Below are 19,072 nucleotides of genomic sequence, written 5' to 3' on the forward strand. Positions count from 1 at the left end.
TTTCTGCTGATAAGGAGGTGGGAGTAGCTACCTCATCACAGGACTCTGGGAACTGGCTGTGGTTGCTAACTGACATTTGTATTTTCAGGGAAAGATTTAGTTTCTGTTTCCTATCCATTCATGCCTTTTTTTTTTTTTTGCCCCCAGACTCTAATTTGATTATGGTATTTAAGAAATTCAATTGCATATGGGCTTATTAACACTTCAACCCCAGGGATCTTACCACAATGTGTCCCTTTCTTTTTTCTGGCAGGTTTGTGGCCACACTGAAACAGAATGCCTTGCAAGGGGTGCTTCCCAGTGATACGGAAGACTTGAATGTGGAGCATCTGCAGCTTCTCCTCCTCCTTTTCCACAACTTCTCAGAGAAAGGTCGTCGCTCTGTACTGGCCCTTTGCATCCAGACCATCCTAGAACTGACAGCTAGCTTGGATTCTCAGCTGTGCTCAGTGCCACTGCTCCTGGCACGCCTTCTCCTGGTCTTTGATTATCTGCTTCATCAATATTCCAAAGCTCCCATGTACCTTTTTGAGCAGGTATGGCCCAAAATGCTTATTCCTTACATTTCGTCTTTTTTCAGTAGGTTGTGACTGACCTTTTAAATAAAATCTACCCTGTTTATAACAAAAGACAGGCTGTCATCATGGGAACATTGTTAGAGTCAGGAGACACCTGGGTTCAAATCCTGTCTCTGATTCCTACTATCAAGCTACCTAACCTTACTGAATCTCACTTTCCTCATCTACAAAAACAAGATAAGAGAATTGTGAGGATCAAATTAGGTTTCATAAATATTTTATTACATATACTCATCTCACTTTGCAAGTTTTAAAGCAATATTCCTCTTCTCTCAGCTTCACACTGTATTCCATCTCCATCACTGTGCCTTTTTAGCCAAGGACCTTGTTTCATTCTTTACTGAGAAGAGTGAGGCCATCCATAATAAAGTCTCTCCTCTCCCCCTCTTCTTTATAACAAAACTTCTCTACATCATCCCCTATTCTATTTTTGTTTTAGTCTCTGATGAAGACCCGGCCTTTTGCTTTATCCAGGCCAGCCTCTCAGGCTCTGGATTCCTTCGCTGTTCTCCTTTGGCAGCTCACATCTTCCATCATCCTGTTTCTCTCGTCTTCAGCCTCTCCTTAACTTTCTTGGCTCTTTCCTGGCATCTGCAGTCATATCTGTGGTTCTTCCCTATCCTTAACCTTCATTTGGCATCTCAGCCACTAAAATTGTGAGCCTGTGTTCTCTTTTTTTCTTTTACAAAAGCTGCCTGTAGTCATTGCCTCTAGTTCCTTCCCTTTACCTCCCTCTGCAGTGTCTCCCACCTTCATCACTAGGTGAGACTGTTCTTTCTGAAGTTATCTGGGATCTCTTAGTTGCTTGTCACCTTTCTTGACCTCTGTGCAGCCTTTGACACCATGAATACTCCGTCCTTGTTCACATTTCATGACCCTCCTTTCTCTTGGCTTCCTTCATTCCTCCCTGACTGTTCCTGTTCATTTCCATTGCTGTCTCATTGTTTGTGGAGCCCTGTCCCCTATAGCTGTATATCCCTCGACTTCTTACTCTACCCTTGCTTAGCTTCTCGCATAAAGTTATCCAGCCCTTTTCTTTTTAGAACTTGAGTCCCAAAGCACCAGCTGGGCATTTTAATTTGTATGTCCCATCACCATCTCAAAGTCAGCATGTCTGAAGTGAAAGTCATTTTCTTTTTTCCTAAGTCTTCTTTCTAGTTTCTGTCAAGAGTAGAATGATTCTCCCCGTCTCATGGTTTGACAATTTTGCAGTTATCTTCAGCTCTTCCCTTTCCCTTCATTCCCTATATGCAACACATAAGTGGCCCAGTTTCTCTACATTGTATCTCCCATCTATCCTCTCTTCTCCATTCACATAGCTTTCACTGTTGTCTGGGTTCTTATCACCTTTTCCCTGTACTATTCTAATAGCCTTCTAACTTACTTCCCTGTTTTTGGTTTTTCCCTGTTCTAATCTGTCCTCCACATAGCTGCCAAATTGGTTGACTGATAGCATAGATTTGACTTTTTCCCTCCTCTGCTCAGTAATCTTGAGGGGCATCTGGCCTCAACAGGTCTTCCCAGACTTATTTCATATGCTCCCTTCTACACATATTGCAGGCCAGCCAAACTGGCCTACCAGCTGCTTTCTAAACTTGGCATTTCATTTCCTTTCTGAACCCTTTCACAGGCTCCCTTCCCTTTCTGGAGTATGTGCCCTCTGCATTTTTTGTCTTTTAGAATTTTTAACTTCTTTCCAGGTTCAGCCCAGTTTCCATCTCTTAGAATAAGAAAACTTGGCTGATGTCTTGATTGTTTGGGTTCTGTCCCTTCTCAAAATCATGTTATATTAAAAAAAAAATCATGTTATATTGGCTTTTATTTGCAAAGTCAATAACATTTTCCATTTCACCCACATAGTGGGAGTGAAGAATAACAAGTGGATAATCTGAGAGCTCCACATAGTAGCTTCTTGAAGTCTTGAGAAAATGAGGAAAGCCACCATCATGGTGGGTGTTGTCATTCCCCCCATTTCCCTCACTTCCCCTGTCCTGCCAACCTCATGGGTTGAATGAGCAGGCATGGATGATTGCTGTGTATGTGTTCAGTGGGAACTTCCATATCAAGAGATCACAGATCTGTTTGAGTAAATGTGGCATCCCCTGTGGAAGAGTTGCAGGTCTTTAGGGGCAGGAGTTGTTTTTTATTTTTGTCTTTATAGCTCTTACATCTGTCACAGTATCTTGAATACAGCAGGTGTTTAATAAATGCTTGTCAAATTGAATTGTTCCAAGCATTACATTAATGCTGAGAATAATAATGTCCAGAGAAAGAAATTCTGTAACCATTGTAGAATCAAATAATAACAAAAATGAAAACTTACATTAATCTAATGCTTTAAAGTTTGCCAGGCACTTTTTATTCGTTATCTCATCTGAGCCTCCTAACAGCCTCTTGAGACAGATACTCCAGCTGTTAGTTAATATCCTTTTTTTTTTTTACAGCTGTGGAACCTGGGATGGAGAGGTTAAGTGACTTAGCAAGGGTCACACAGCTAGTAATTCCCAGAGGCCAGGTTTTGAGCCTGGTCGTTTCACATTCTAAGTCTAGCACTACATTATACTGACTCTTGAATTTAGGAGAATTCTTTTTGTTTCTCACCTACTCACTCGTGCTGCAAGTTAATTAAGCCTCTGCAGAATGATTTAAGCTTTCAGTTCTTATCCCATTTCCTGAGAGTTAATGAACTTCTGCAGCTGGGCAATTCCTTGTGGTGCTTTTCCTCTTTGTTCTCCAAACGTAGACCTGACCACCCTATGGGGGCATCTGCTAGCATTGTAAAGAGGAACAGGTCATCGTGGTGAGATTGCTGTGTTTGGAGAGATGTCTTGGTGTTTGGCACCCCAGTTGTTTGACCTAGATGACTCCCTTAGCATCTCTCTGCCTCTGTTTCCTCCTGTGCAAGGATAATAATACCTATCCTACATCCTAACAAGTCTGTTTTGCTACTCAGATATAACCCTGTATTAAAATGCTTTTCTAATTTTAAAGCATTATGGAAAGCCTGGCTGTAACTGTTACTCTCTCATTCTCATCTTTTTCATTGGAGTTCAGGTGATTATTATTATTTTAGTTTTGACTTTTTGCAAGCTGTCAGCTTTTTAAAAGGATTGCAACAGAATCAGTGATAATGTATTTCCCCCTTCAACTGAATCCTCATGTGTCTTGTACAGGTGCAATATAACCTTCTTAGTCCTCCTTTTGGCTGGGTAACTGGATCTCAGGAAAGCGGCCGCAGGGCCACTGCGCCCTTGTATCATGGCTTCAAAGAAGTGGAAGAAAATTGGACCAAGCATTGTTCATCAGGTCAGAAGAGAAGAATTTTATAAAGCCCCTCTGGCATCTTCAGCACACCTCACTGACAAAAATAGAGAAGGAAGGAAAGAAACAATCATTTATTAAGCGAGAAAGGTGGAATCAAAATAACCAAAAGAAACGTTGGTGTTTTGGGGAGTTGTCCTACATCCTAAGACCAGTGTCTCTAAGAAAGATTGGGATGATCCCATTTCGCAAGATTTCCAAGTCCACAGCCCCCTAGTGGGGGAATCACATGGTGTGTGCAGAGTTACAGCTCCCCCAAACTTCCATTTCCTGGAGAGACCCAAGGGCCAGGGCAGTGATTGTGTGGGTTCTTACTTGACTCCAGTGTAGCTGTATGGGGATATATGGGCATGGCGATGCCTGACTTCTGCAACTTAACTTTTCTGTTCTATTTTTGGATATGGTTCAGAATTTCTTTCTGAGATTTGGATCTGAACTGTGAAGTTCCCACTTGTCCAAAATCCCCTTGATATCCCAAGTGAGGATTTAGAAACATTTATTAAACACCTTCTGTAGGGAGAGAGAACACTGTGCTAGGCATTGGGCAAGATCCACAGTTGAGATAAGACACAAGTCCTATCTCCTTGGAGCTTTCTGACTTTTACAGGGCTGGACACATAGACATATAAATATAAGACATTACATGATAAATGCATTAGAGTGGTGCAGAATGAAATGCTGTGTCAGGTGTCCAGTGTGTCCTTGCTGTCTGTAGGTGTTGTCCAGGGTCTTTCTGAGAGGTGAGAGAACTCATGGAAACATGAGCTCCAAGTCCACATTGCCAGGATCTTTAGCTTGCTTACTCAGATTACATCCTCATACATTGACCTTTTAGAGATGCTTGTTGGGCTCTTGTAGGCCTGTGAGGTGGTGGTTCTATTACCAATGAGGGCATATTACTTTGGGTTACTTCCCACTGGCTGTCTGATTTTTATCTTGTACCTTTGAGGCAGAGGAGAGTGCACCTCTTCTTCTCTAATCATATGTTGAACACGTGCTGTCTTCCAGATGCTGCCCCACAGCCCAGATTTTATTGTGTCCTGTCACCAGAAGCCTCAGAAGATGACCTAAATCGCCTTGATAATATGGTATCAGGAACCCCAAACCCTTATTTTGTATCGTGTGAGAGGGGGCCCTGACAGTTATCAGACAGAAAGAGAATGATCGACTGAGGGCTTTGAACCCGGGGTGTGGGCTTTGCACCAGAGTGACCGCTTCTTGTCTTATGAGGCCACTTTTTGCTTGGAGCCAAGTGCTGCTTGGCAACTGTAGGAGGAGGCTCTTAGGTGCTATTGAGATTGTTCACGTTAACGGGAATGGTGAACTACAATTGCTTCTTCTGCGTGGGGACTCAGGAGTGATAGCCAGTGAATCTGATGGCCTTTAGTGGGTGGGACATTTTGTCAGCATGTGGAGTGGGGGGGGCAGGGGGAAGTGGCAAGAGATGTAGGAAAGGGTGTTGGCAGAGGCGTGAGGTAGTCATCTTGTCATTGTGTTCTGGCATTAGATCTGCGAGGTCCTCTTCTCCAGAGCCGTGAAATATGATGAGCTGTATAGCGCGTTGACTTCTTTGCTCGCTGCCGGCTCTCAGTTTGACACCACCAGGAGGAAGGACAACAAGAATGTGACAGCATTGGTAAGAGCTCTAGAATGTTGGGCTGCTCTGTTCTGAGTGGGGGCTGGGACAAGACTACATTACTGGAGGTCGGTGTTCCATCTTAGAACCCTTCCTGCTCATGTCTGGGTTTTCACCAGTTAGTTGAATATCAGTTGGTGAGTAAGTCTAATTCTTAATTCTATGTCATAAACAGGTGTCAGAATTATTTTTTATGTTTGGATAGATTACATTGATGTGCTTTTACTAGTGTTTTAGTGAAATGAGCATTTGGGAGTAAACAGCACCCTGGGCACTGTGGACTCCTCAGAAACCTGAGTGGTCCTGTGCTCATTCATTGCCTTTGTGGAGGGCTGCCTCACCTCCCTGTCAGTGTCATGAAAGAGGGTTGTTCTGCCTGGGAGTCTGCCAGGTACTGTCAGCCTGACTGTCCAGCCTGACTCCTGCCTTTCCAGCTTTGTACAGACAGGAATGGTTTGGGCCTGAGGTTGTCTGCACACAGAAGTATTGGCATGTTATGTTATGGGCAGGATGGCACAGCTGATTTGCATGTCTAAAATGTATTTCCTGCTCTTTTATTGGGTACAATAGCACCAGGGGTTTTCCTTTATAGCAGAGATGTCAAACACCAGCCCTCAGAACTCCTGGTGTGGCTCCAACAACATAAAAATATAAGTGGGAAATACTGAACTAAATGAAAATACCGTAGAACATATATGATGTTAATATGTGATTGTGTAAGTCAATATGCAGCCGCAGGGGTCCTTGGGGAAGTTTAGTGGCCCCTATTTCTATTTGAGCTTGACAGCACTGGCCTAAAGCTTCCAGGTGGGAAGTCTCACAGCTGAGGGGAAGTAAAACTTAGTTGGATCCAGGGACTTGATGCAGTGACAGTTTTGATTCTTGTATTAGGATAGTGCATTTACATAGATATTGGAAGTGAGTTAGACCAAGTGCCACCTCTCTGACTCATTACTCTTGCCTCCTTCAGGAGGCATGTGCCCTTCAATATTACTTCTTGATACTCTGGAGGATCCTGGGGATTTTGCCACCATCAAAGAAATATATGAACCAGTTGGCTATGAACACGCCAGAGATGAGTGAGTGTGACATCCTGCATACTTTGCGCTGGTCTTCCCGCCTTCGGATTGGCTCTTACGTCACCTGGATAAAGGTACAATAGTGTCACACGGAGTGTAGCATTGAGGGCTGTTGCTCTGAGCTGAGCTGAGCAGCTCTGTGGGTGATTGAGGAGGAAGGTGGCTACAGGCCTGGCTGGCCTAGATCATGAACTCAAGAGTGTTTGAAGTCAGATTCTCTCCCTGTTCCCCAAACAGGACCACCTTGTCCAGCAGGGCATGAAGGCCGACCATGCTAGTTCTCTCATAGAGCTGGCCTCCAGCAGGTGCAGCTCCGTGAAATATGATGTGGAAATAGCTGAGGAGTACTTTGCTCGACAGGTAAGCTGGTCTTCATCTAACATGGCGCTAATCTAGCCTTTGGGGCCTTCTTGGTAGGGCTCCTGACTAATGCTGTCTGGTGTTTTTTTAAGATCTCCTCGTTCTGTGGCATCGACTGTACCACCATCTTGCAGTTACACGAGATTCCCAGCCTGCAGTCTATCTATACCCTTGATGCAGCCATTTCCAAGGTCCAGGTCTCTCTGGATGAGCATTTCTCCAAGTTGGCAGCTGAGACTGACCCTCATAAGTCATCGGAGATAACTAAGAACCTGCTGCCTGCTACATTACAGCTTATTGATACCTACGCATCATTCACTAGGTGTAGTATATTGCTTAGAGAAATGGGGAGTAAGAAAATTTTCCTGAGGGAATTCTAGGCTTTCCTAGAAGGTACAGGTTCATTTTCTTGAACTTTGCGGTTCAGATGCTGTTTAGTGCTCCTTTGTGGCCCTGATGACTCAAAAGTTCATTTGGGGCAGAGGGGCACCTTTTTCATCACTTTTGGGGAGTTGTTTTTCCTTTGGTGCACCATTTCCTCTTTGTTCTACGTGGGGAGGCTACACATGTTTGTTTCTTAGTAACATGAGGAATATTCTCTACATTTGAGAAGTTTCTGTTTCTGGCTAGATTCTAGATTTTTCTCGGCTTAGTGGTGGAGTGAGAATGGGATACAGAGATACCGGGAACGGTTTTTCCATATGTGCTAATTCATTAACTAATGTGCAAGTTCATTAACTAATTTGGAGAGTTGCTACTTCCTCCCCTTCCAGACATTGGCTGATTTCAGCAGCCATTTATTAAACATTATTACATGTGAGGCAAGTACTAGGGGCTAGGCATATAAAGGTAAAACATTGGCTTCAGTCCCAGTCCTCAGGGAACTTAGAATCAAAAGTGGGGAGAGGTAGACTTGCACATTACAGGTATGATGCAAGGCAGAATAGAAAGGATTAGGACAGCAGAGAGAGCTAGACCATAGTTCTCAGTTTTGTTTTGTTTTGTTTTGAATATGAAGACCCCCTCCCCTTTTAAAAATAATTTTTTTTCAGTGGACAAAATCCATCTCTCCTTCTTATCTCTCTCATTGAAAGACAAAATCTTTATAACAAATTTTTACATTGGCTGTCCAAAAAATTTATGAAGATCCTTTCTTACTGTCCAAAAATTTCACAGATGCCCCACATAATAGTAGTTGTACTGTTAGTGTCTGTTAATTGAGAAAACACCTAATGACTAAATACCAGTTCTGGGTGCACACGTAATTCCCCCTTGGTCATGACCCTCCCTGGGTCTGGGAACCCTAGTCTAGAACAAGTACCATTGGAAGAGGGGAGTTGTCACTTCTGGGAAATTAGGGAGATCTTTTTTTGTTATTGTTGTTTTTGGTTTTTGGAGGGTAATTGGGGTTAAGTAACTTGCCCAAGGTTACACAGCTAGTTTTTTTGTTTGGGTGTTAAGTGTCTGAGGCCAGAACCAAACTCGTGTCCTCCTGACTCTGGGGCCAGCGCTTTACTCACTGCGCCACCTAGCTGCCCCCGGTTAGGGAGATCTTGATGAAGGAGGTGTCACATGAACTGTACCTTGGAAGGAAAGACTGCCAGGCAACCTGACAAGAAATCTTTCAAAGACCTGAGAGATTATTTTGAAAGATCTAGAATTAGGTTTCCTTTGCAGATTTCCTAAGCTAAAAGAACCACTAACAGTAATAAAAATGACTGCATGTAAGTATCCTATAGTAGATCTGTTTAGTTATTGAAACAAATGAAAATAATAAAAAGATTTTAAAAGGTCTTATGTTGAAGGAGTTTATAGGGCTTTTTGCTGCTTATATCAGCATTGCTAATGGAGCAGTGGGCAAAGGATGGCCCAGGGGTTGTTTCTGGTCCTCCAGACTGTTGGATCTTTCTCCATTGGAAGAATCAACAGTTTCTGTCCTGTGTCAGCAGTGACTATGGAAGGACAGACCAGTGTCACATTGTTATCTTCACGAGTTTAATTTCAGTAGTATCAGATTGCCAACAGAGTTTTGGAATAAAAGTTTTGTCCATCTACTCTTCTCCTGTCTTGTTACTTATTGTTGTATTGTTGTTACTTATTGCAGGTCTTATTTGCTGCAAAGCCTCTCTGAAGAGGGTTCCACTGAGAATAAACCTTCCGAAGAGAAACTGGGAGGTTATTCTGCTGTCTTGGCCATAGGCTCGAGCCGGTGCAAGTCCAATACCTTGGGTAAGGGGTGGCAGCCAGCTGAAGGGTTGGGTTTCTGAAGAGAAGACTCGGGGCAGAGGAACCTTCCCATTCTTGGTGCTCACACCTCTGTAGGCTGTCATCTTCTGTGTGGCCTTGGGCAGCAGCCTCCTGATCTCTTTGCTTCTCATTTCTCCCCTTCTGATCCATCCTTTGTACTGCTGCCAGTATATATTTCATAATGTACAACTTTGATTATGTGAACCCCCTGCCCAGACACTGTTAGTGGCACTCCAGTGGCTACCTAATAAAATAGAAACTCAGGAGACATTCAGAGCTCTCCAGTCTCTCTTCAGCCTACCCTTTCATTTTATTTATTTCATGCTACATCCCTTAATTTATTTTGTATTCCAACCCAATTACTCCTTGGTCTTGTGTTCTGTGGCCCCACCACAGCCTTCCCCTCTCCATTTTCCCCTGCCCAAGTCTCTATCTATTATAGTATCTACCATACTCTGCTTCTCTTTCAAAGTTCGGGTGAGATACCATCTTCTCTGGTTCATCCTTGTTTCTCCATGACAGATATGATCTTCTCCATCTCTACTAATTGATATTTTTCTCCTCTAATACTAGAAGAACCAAAATTTAAGAATTCCTAGAAGGACCAAGCAGATTTTTTTGTCACTTGATGTGCCAGGTCCTTTTAATCCAGATTAGATGATTCTGTCTCTATAAAGCCTTCTTTGATTCCCTCCAGTAATTTGTCTCAATTCTCAGGGTGGGTTATGCAATTATTTATTTTATTCCTTGAATTATAATTGTTAAAGTCAGTCAACAATAAACATGTTAAGTGCCTGCTCTGTGCCAGACACCATGCTGTTGGGGTACAGAGAAAGACAAAAGATTATCCCCGCCCTCAAGGAGCTCACTGTCTAATGGGGAGAGGACATTGCAAACAACTACATACAGACAAGTTATATACAGGATAAACTGGAATTAATCAGCAAAGGGAAGGCACTGGAATTAAGATGGGTTAGGAAGGGCTTTCTCTACAAGGTGGGATTCTTGTTGGCACTTGAAGTCAGGTGGCAGAGCTGAGAGAGATGCATTCCAGGCGTGGGGGACAGCCAGGGAAGATGCCAAAGAGTTTGGAAGCAGAGTGTCTTGTTTGTGGCACAACAAGGTGTCACTGGATCCAGGGCCTAAGAAGTCGATAGAGGTGTGTGGAGAAAAACCTTGAACACCAAGCAGATGATCTTATATTTGTACTTGGAGATGACAGGGAGCCCCTAGAGTTTAAGTGGTGCAAGCCCTCATCACATCATGTCTGCTGGGGGTTCTGCTTGCCTCAAGTCTCTCACCACTACAGTCTTTCTTCCATTCAGCTGTTAAAGTCATCTTCCTAAATTGCAGGTATAATTACGCCACACATCCTACCCAATAAATCCTACCTCGGTTTCCTCATCTGTACAATAAGGATAATAACAACACCCCCCTTCCAGGTTTGTCGTGAGGACAAAATGAGAGAATATTTGTGAAGGTGCCTGCCATATAGTAGGTGCTCTATAAATGTTAGCTCTATTGTTGTTACCATCATCATCATTACTATTTGGTCCATTCCTGTGATTTCATTAATGTGAAGGATTCTCAGTAAAGGAACTTCCTCTGCCAAAGGAAAACAGCCTCTTTTTTAAAAAAAATCTACTTATGTAGATAGCCAGTAGATTTCAGAAAGGGAAGTTGAACCCAGATCTTCCTGATTCTGAAACTCACCTGCTAGCCATTATTCCAAAATGCGTCTTATTTAGTTGACAACTTGGTGGTAAAGGTATTTGTGTTATTGTTTCAATCAGACAGAGAGATTTTCACTTTTTGTCTTGTACCTCTTCTTTTCTTTCAGATGTTATGGTAATGCTATTGAAAAGTTTTTTCCTCTGCATTTGGGCTGCAACAGGGTCATTGGACGTTTCGTCCTCTCTTATGTTGACTCCTGTTTCTTTTTCTTGCCTGTAGGTTCTACACTTGTTCAGAATTTACCATCATCTGTGCAGGCCCTATGTGAGTCATGGAACAATATTCACACAAATGAGTTTCCCAATATTGGATCCTGGGTAAGCAAGTTTATGATACTTCTTGGATCAGCAATTATATGAATGCTACATGTGGTGTCGATGTTCTTTTCCCTATCTTTGGCCACCAGACAGATTCTAAGAAGATCCTTACACACAGTAGTGATACGTGATGCCAGAATTCATGCATTGTGGTGCCCAAGTGGTGCTGCCTCCAATTCTGAAAGCTCATGTGTGCTCTGAAGCAGATAGAAGATGAGTCAAGAATCAGGCTCCCTCATTGTTACACCCTGGGGCAGTTTCTGAACCTAGATTTTCTTAATCCTTTCAGAAAAAAAAAGGATGGTAAAGTCTGTTACCTAGCATTCTGTTGATTAGCAGTTTATAAGTTATCATGTTCACATTTGGAAGACAGCCTGGTCTTTCACTGACCAAGAGTTCTAGATCTGACTTTGCCACCACTATTTGACCCTGAACAAGTTACTTAGCTCTCTGTTTTAGTTTCCTCATTTGTAAATTGGACTAGATGATTTCTTAGGCTTATTTCAGCTTTTATATCCCCTGGTTTTGTGATTCTAAGGATAATTATGTTCATTATGATAATCTTGACACATTTCAAGATCCTAGAGCTCCTTCTGAATCATTTAAGAAGGATTAAGTTCTTTGAGAAAGACTTCTCCCTCACACACATTATATTATAGTCATCCCAAAGCAGTCACTTCCGTTCCCTGACCGTGGTGGGTAACAGGATGGAATGCTGAATAAAGATGCCCTTGATAATGTCTCCCGTCCAGTCTACCTGAGGCCCCCAGACCTTCACTCGAGGCAGCCCACTGCCTCTTGAGACGGGTCCATCATCTGCTCTTGCTGTGACACAGTTCCCTTGGCTGAGTACTTTTCACAGAGCATGAATGTGTTCTCCTTTGGTTTTGACCACCTTCCGCTGAGGTGGACAGGGCAGCACTTAGTCACATAGATGTTCATTGGTTGCTTATGTTTTCAGTACCTCTTTTTAAATGCATAGCTGTTCCTTCATTCCCACATCACTAAAATGTGATCATTAGTCTGTAAGCCCTACAGGCGTCTGTTGTCATCTTCTTCCATGTAGACTGTTTATATATTTGTGTTCTGCTTCCTCACAGCGTAATGCTTTTGCCAATGACACAATTCCAGCAGAGAGTTACATCAGTGCTGTGCAGGCTGCCCACCTGGGGACCCTCTGCAGCCAGAGTCTGCCCTTGGCTGCTTCCTTGAAGCACACACTCCTTTCTCTGGTCAGACTGACTGGTGATCTTATTGTGTGAGTACTTGGCATAATTCAGTTGAAAGTCTTCTGTGTCTTTTGCCCTACCTAGCTCTATGGCTGAGAAAATTATATCTAGAGAAAAGATAATAGTGAGTGAGGGATTATTTGGGTGTTGGTATTAATAGACCTTTCTTATAATCTTGTCTAGTAGAAGAAACCCGTACATTTGGCCCTTGGAATGAAATCTGTTCATATGAGTCATATTTTTGGTTTTAAATTATACAGAAGCAAGAGCATACAGGAAGGGCTTAAAGTCTCAGGGATGAGTTTTTAAGTTTCACATCTGTCACTGCACTAGTTAAGACCTCTTGGACAAACAGCTTGACATTTCTGTGCCTTGGTTTTCTCCTCTGCTAGAATTAGGGCAATCACACTTGCACCGCCAGCCTCAAGGAGGAATTTTGAGGAAAGTTGATTTGTAAGCTGTGAGGGCTCCATCAGAGTGAGCTCTGAGAATGTGAGTGTAGAGGGAGCCCCCACCTCTCTTCCTACCTGTGATGTCTGGAAGGGGGTACTGTATTTAAAGTAGCAAGGTCAGATGTGTGTAGGGAGTGGTGACATGGTGAGCAGCTATAGTTGGAAAGGTTGTTCATAAACACCAGGAGGGGCTCAGTTTTCTACTGTAGTGAGTTGAGCAGACCATCAGAGGGACTGTTTGATGTTTTTGTAAACAGTCCATGTAAAATTAGGGCTGTGTTCCGTGGACAAGAAATGTCAGCTAAAGAGCTGAGGTTCTATTTTTGCCCCAAAGCCTGTCTTTTTGGAGGCAGATCAATTACTTTGCTAGTTTTGAGGTATCTTTTCCCTTGGTTTACATCTGTCCTACAGTATATTGGTCTTTTCCAGTAAAGTTCAGTAAGTGTTTCCATTTAGAAATAAATGCTCAGGTTGTGCTGCTCGTAGTAGCAGTGTCTCAGCAGGCCACAGTAACTGACCTGGTTTCTTTTTCTTCCCTGAAGTTGGTCCGATGAGTTAAATCCTCCCCAGGTGATCAGGACACTGCTGCCCCTTCTTCTGGAGACTAGCACCGAGAGTGTGGCTGAGATGAGCAGTAACTCCCTAGAAAGGATCCTGGGCCCAGCTGAATCAGATGAGTTTTTGGCTCGACTTTATGAGAAGCTCATCACTGGGTGTTACAACATCTTGGCCAATCATGCAGACCCTAACAGGTGAGTCTTATGTGGCACTGGTAGCTTTGTAATGACGTTACGCAAGGGAATGGCATTCCTGCAGATGGACATGGCAGCTTTTTTTTTTTCCTGATTCTTGGACTTTATCTTCAGTCAAAATGCTGAATGACAGGAAAGGACAGGGTCAGCATTTGCATCCTGCCAGGATTTGTGATAGTTTTTTGTGTGCATTTTACACCTTTACAGAGAATTATATGATGGGTTGTTTTTGTCCATTTATGACAAGTCTTATAAATGTTTTTATTAGGGAAATGAGTATCTGGACTTTGTACTCATCATCTCAATAGCGAGGGGACTAGATTTGTTCACCAAAATTCTTTCTTGAGCATTTTGCCTTTTTCCTATTAAGAAACTCAAAATTATTAGCTAGGCAGATGTGTCTCCTGTCACTCAAGTGTGTCCAAGACAGAGACAGAATTAGAACTCATAACTTCTGTCATTTGTATCACTGAACCAAATCTTTGCAAACAACTGAAATTTAGTGATTCCATTCATTAACTCAGGGGATGTAGAGGATAGGAAAGCCAGATCAAAGAACTATTATTTAGAAGTGGTTTATAATTTTAGTGTCTCTGTTGACTCCTGGCCACAGCTCTCCCTTTCTTTGACATTTTCATATTTCATTCCTGTGTGGGCATTATGAACTCTCAGAAAGCCATTAGAATGTACCTGACTGCTCATGGTTATTTTCTCCTTTTTGATCCTCAGTGGACTAGATGAGTCCATTTTGGAGGAGTGTCTCCAGCATCTGGAGAAGCAGTTGGAAAGTAGCCAGGCTCGTAAGGCTATGGAGGAATTTTTCTCAGAGAGGTGAGACCTTTTGGTATCTGTCCTGGGGTGTTGTATTCTGTGAGATCTGATCAGGGGCCTCTGTGCTTGGAGAGCAAGGCTACTTTTATACCCTGCTCTCTAAGGTGACAGGGAAAGAGGGAGGAAGGACTTCATGGCCTGAACCAGTCATGCTCCAAAGATGAATGGTTCCACTGGAAAGAGAAGTGATAGTGAGGAAATGGAAATGGATGCCTTTTGTGGGGCTTAATGCGATTCTTCCATTTTTCTCTCCCTTCCATCTGCCAGTGGAGAACTTGTCCAGATCATGATGGCCACAGCCAATGAGAACCTCTCTGCTAAATTCTGTAACCGAGTTCTGAAATTCTTCACCAAACTCTTCCAGCTAAGTGAGTGACAGCTTTTAATAATCTCCTTATGGGAACTTTGATGTCTGGCTAATACCGGGCCACCTTCTGCCAGAATGTCACAGCAGCATGAAAATGTGAACAAGTGGGGAGAATCTCTCCAGGAGAGTGTTTTGGAGAGAGACAGAACACTTGATTAAAAAGGCTTCCCCTTTCCCTCCCCCTCATTTCCTCCTGCCGACCTTTCTTCTCAACCTTTGCTGGCCCCTAATTGTATTGACTGTAGCCCTTTGCTCTTTCCTCAGCTGAGAAGAGCCCTAACCCCAGCCTGCTACATCTCTGTGGCTCCCTTGCCCAGCTGGCTTGTGTGGAGCCTGTGCGGCTGCAGGCCTGGCTCACCCGCATGACCACATCACCCCCCAAGGAGTCTGACCAGCTGGAGGTGGTACAGGAGAACCGGCAGCTGTTGCAGCTTCTGACCACATACATCGTTCGGGAGAACAGGTAGAATATCTTGACCTGATGTGCTTCAGTGCCCTCATAAAACCCCAGGAGGATATGGACGGCCCTGAGCCGATCTGTTGGCCCCTCTGCTGTCAGTTCACTCCTTTGAGATATCCACCTGTTCCCTTCCCTTGTCTTCTCTCTCCAACCATGAGCCCCAGCACAGGTGGAGACTGACCTTACAAGGGCTGTTTTGCATGGTTGCACTGTGATTTTTGTTTAGCCAGGGTTATAGAGCATGACTTTTAGGTGACTGGTGGGTGGACTGAGCTCCTGTTCCATGCTCGAATCCTGCCCTTGGTCTGGGGTCTGTTTGCCTTCAGTGTGTCCTGCACCCCAGCCAGCTCAGGGCCCAATTCCCATTGGCATCTTATTGCTTCACTGCTTTCTCTTCCCTATAGCCAAGTTGGGGAAGGTGTTTGTACTGTGCTGCTGAGCACCCTGATCCCTATGGCGACAGAAATGCTGGCCAATGGGGATGGTGCTGGCTTTCCTGAGCTCATGGTTGTGATGGCGACGCTGGCCAGTGCAGGCCAAGGTGCCGGCCACCTCCAGCTTCATGGTGCTGCTGTGGACTGGTTGAGCAGATGGTAAGTGGAGAGGAAATGGAGCATGTGAGCAATGAGGCCTGGAGCTGGGCCTTGGAGAAGGTGAAGCCATGCTGCTGCTTCACCTCAGTCAGCTTGGGCAGAGTCTTAGCCAAGTCCCTGTTGTGCTGGGGGAGAGAAGGATCTGGGTGGATTGGGCTCCTTCTCTTCATAAAGTCATTAGGGGGCTTCAGAACAAAGTGTTCTGAGAGGGGCGGCAGGGGTAGGGTATTGAGGGAACACTGAACTGAGAAAGCTTGAGTTGGGCTTTAAAAGACATCTAGGGCTTAAACATGCAAAGAATGTCTTTCAGGTGCAAGAAAGAGTTTAAGTAAGTCTTGGAGACAAGAGAACAAAGGATGTGTTTGGGGGTGGGGCCAGGAAGAGTTCAGTTTTGCTTAGGACATAGACAAAAGTAGGTAAAACAATGAAAATGCTTGATCTGTTGAGCGACATGAGTTTGTCTGTCTTTAGGAAGGTTAGTTTGACAGTAGTTGAGGAAAGTATTGAATGTATTATGTACGGTGCAGGGAGGATTCCTTGGGGCAGGATGTTATAGTTGTCCAGGTCACTAGTAAAATGAGCTTATACTGGGTTTGCTGCAGAGGAGGTAATGAAAAAGGGGGACAGATGTAAGGGAATGGGTTTGAGTAGAGAAGAAAACCTGATGTGCTGCAGCATTTTCCAGATGATGATCCAGGATCATTGATTTGTTACATTAAAGTAGTCCTGAACTTGGCACACAATCCTCACAGCTTTCTTAGACTACATATTATCATTATTTTGCTGATGAGAAGACTGAGGTATGGGACAAATTAATGGGAAGGGTTAGTGATAAAGGCCCATGTGGTTGAACTCTTAACCTTTTATTCACTCTGTTAATCCATTCTGTTCAGTCTTTTCCTGTTAAGAATTAATTTGTATTTCTACTTTTACCAACTGGGCTGGGAATTGAGGATCTTGTGGAGTCAGGAAGATGCTTCCTCTCCCTGGGCACCTCAGTGTTTCTGTATTTCCTTTCCTCAACAGTAAGAAATACTTGTCTCAGAAGAATGTAGTTGAAAAAATGAATGCTAATGTAATGCATGGGAAGGTAAGAAAATTGGGGAGCAATTATTAGACTGGGAGGGTGACAGTTAAAACAATTGGGGAGGACCTGTTCACTCTGGGAGGATGTTGATTGGTTCTTGTCTTCAGTTTGCCAGGAAATCACTGCTTTTCAGCCCTGGTGTCTGTCCCTGGTTGTCCTGTGGGGAGGAAGGGCTGTATCTCAAAGACCTAGAAGTGTGTAATTGTCAACTGCATGCCTTTAGACCTTTTCAAGGTGTCTGGAAGTGATAGGAGGAGGCAAATACTCTGGAAAAACAGGCTTTCAGTAGAGCCCTCCCTAAAATATCATGTCGCTGCTGTTTAAAAAAATATGTCATGGTACAGAAAACTTTTCCTTCCTGCTTCCATCAGGCACCCTCCTAACCAGTGCACACACTGAGTGCATGATGATCTTCTGGGCCCCCGAGGGGGCTTTAGGCACACAGGTCACTCCTGCATCCAGGTGATGTTTCATCTCCTGTGGAATGGAAGAACCCTGGGTGGCTGACTGAGAGCACATGGTGGCCCCTTCCTAGGTGCCAGTTCTCCTTTTGGCAGTCTTTGTCTCTTAGCACAGAAACGTCACAGAGTATAGAATAAAGTTACTTGGGTCTCTGAGGGTTAGAGATCAGGCTGTTGTATTTGACAAAAGAGTCCCAAGGGGTTTGCCAGAGTTTGCACTAAGCTAACTCATGGTCTTTAGGGCTGCTCCCTAGTTCTCCTGACATAGTGTTCTGAACCTTTATTATACCTGATTACAGCCACTAAGTGGTGCAGGCCAGAGGGCAGCACCTTGAGTCAAGAAGACTAAGTTAAAATCCTGCCTAATTTAGTCTCTTGTTTGTGCACAATTGCTGTGTGACCACGGACAAGTCACTTCATCTCTCTCCTCCTCAGTTTCCTCATCTGTAAAATGGGGATAATACTAGCACCTACTTCACAGGGTCACTGTGAGGATCAAACTCAAATATCCTGTAAAGAGTGCTGCAAACCTTAGAGCATTACATAACTGCTAGCTGCTGTTAGTAACTATTGTTAAGGGAGTGCTGCTGTCAGTGGAGGATAAAGGATTAATTGAAAGATCCTGAAGGCCCAAGAGAAGGCATGGGGAACACAAGTGAGAGGATAAAGGAAAAAGACAAAATTAAACAAGAAAGAACAACCTAGAAGGCATCCGAAAGTTCCCATACTCATTGTACAAAGGTGTACAAACTGATTTTTAGGTAAAAGGATAATATACAAAGAGTGATGTAAATGTAGATGATATAAATGAAAAAATATTTTTTCCATTGGGAAAAATGCACAGTACTTGATTTTATATAACAGGAAATTATTGAAAAGTACAATTTCTGAGGAATCATGGTCTTCTTTTATAGCATGTTACTATTCTGGAATGTACCTGCCATATTGTATCTTACTTGGCTGATGTCACCAATGCCCTGAGCCAGGGTAGTGGTCAGGGCCCTAGTCATCTCTCAGTGGATGGCGAGGAGCGGGCTATCGAGGTCGACTCAGACTGGGTTGAAGAACTGGCAGTAGAAGAAGAAGACTCTCAGGCCGAGGACTCAGTAAGTCCCCTCTGAGGCAGCCCACCTTATATTTGAGGACCAGTTGTTGAAAGGACAGCTACCATTTAGAATTTTAATCCATGCTGACAGAACCCAGACTTAGAAAATATTGTCCTCTCCAGGCTCAGCAGCTGCTGAGGCCTCAGGCAAAACTGTTTCTGTGTTGTTCAATTGGGAATATTCTTTTATGTACCAAATGGACTTTAATAGAATTTGGGACAGAGGTGGTATGAAACTTTTGTATAGGAAATACAAGTTTAATTGTTATCTTGCTCACAAAACAAATGAGGCCTCTGTTGATACATGGCAGTAAGTTTTGTTCTCAGCCTGTCAACTCTTGCTGCTTTGGGTTTCCTGTGACTTGTGACAAGCTGACCAGAAGATTTCCAGATGAATGGTGGAGTTGGGAATTGGGGAGAGAGAGAGGGGGTGTGTGTGTGTGTGTGTGTGTGTGTGTGTGTG

General features: G+C 43.6%; 1 protein-coding gene across 3 annotated transcripts in view; it reads left to right on the top strand.

Annotated features, from left to right (window-relative positions):
• The window catches only part of UBR4 (ubiquitin protein ligase E3 component n-recognin 4), a 145,980-nt gene that overhangs the window by 30,611 nt on the left and 96,297 nt on the right, over window positions 1–19,072 (top strand). For all 3 annotated transcript variants that reach the window (XM_069079151.1, XM_069079152.1, XM_069079153.1), the window contains 17 exons: window positions 254–536; window positions 3,752–3,884; window positions 4,908–4,987; window positions 5,407–5,535; window positions 6,506–6,688; window positions 6,852–6,974; window positions 7,067–7,296; window positions 9,079–9,203; window positions 11,175–11,272; window positions 12,373–12,530; window positions 13,496–13,705; window positions 14,435–14,536; window positions 14,804–14,904; window positions 15,168–15,366; window positions 15,768–15,956; window positions 16,983–17,046; window positions 18,419–18,610. In XM_069079151.1, the coding sequence (XP_068935252.1) occupies window positions 254–536; window positions 3,752–3,884; window positions 4,908–4,987; window positions 5,407–5,535; window positions 6,506–6,688; window positions 6,852–6,974; window positions 7,067–7,296; window positions 9,079–9,203; window positions 11,175–11,272; window positions 12,373–12,530; window positions 13,496–13,705; window positions 14,435–14,536; window positions 14,804–14,904; window positions 15,168–15,366; window positions 15,768–15,956; window positions 16,983–17,046; window positions 18,419–18,610 (2,599 nt within the window). The remainder of the gene's footprint in view (window positions 1–253; window positions 537–3,751; window positions 3,885–4,907; window positions 4,988–5,406; window positions 5,536–6,505; window positions 6,689–6,851; window positions 6,975–7,066; window positions 7,297–9,078; window positions 9,204–11,174; window positions 11,273–12,372; window positions 12,531–13,495; window positions 13,706–14,434; window positions 14,537–14,803; window positions 14,905–15,167; window positions 15,367–15,767; window positions 15,957–16,982; window positions 17,047–18,418; window positions 18,611–19,072) is intronic.

This window comes from Petaurus breviceps, unplaced genomic scaffold, assembly GCF_028583685.1.
Source record: "Petaurus breviceps papuanus isolate PSGF00001 unplaced genomic scaffold, PetGlider_PUasm1.0 91041, whole genome shotgun sequence".
Taxonomy (NCBI): Eukaryota; Metazoa; Chordata; class Mammalia; order Diprotodontia; family Petauridae; genus Petaurus; species Petaurus breviceps.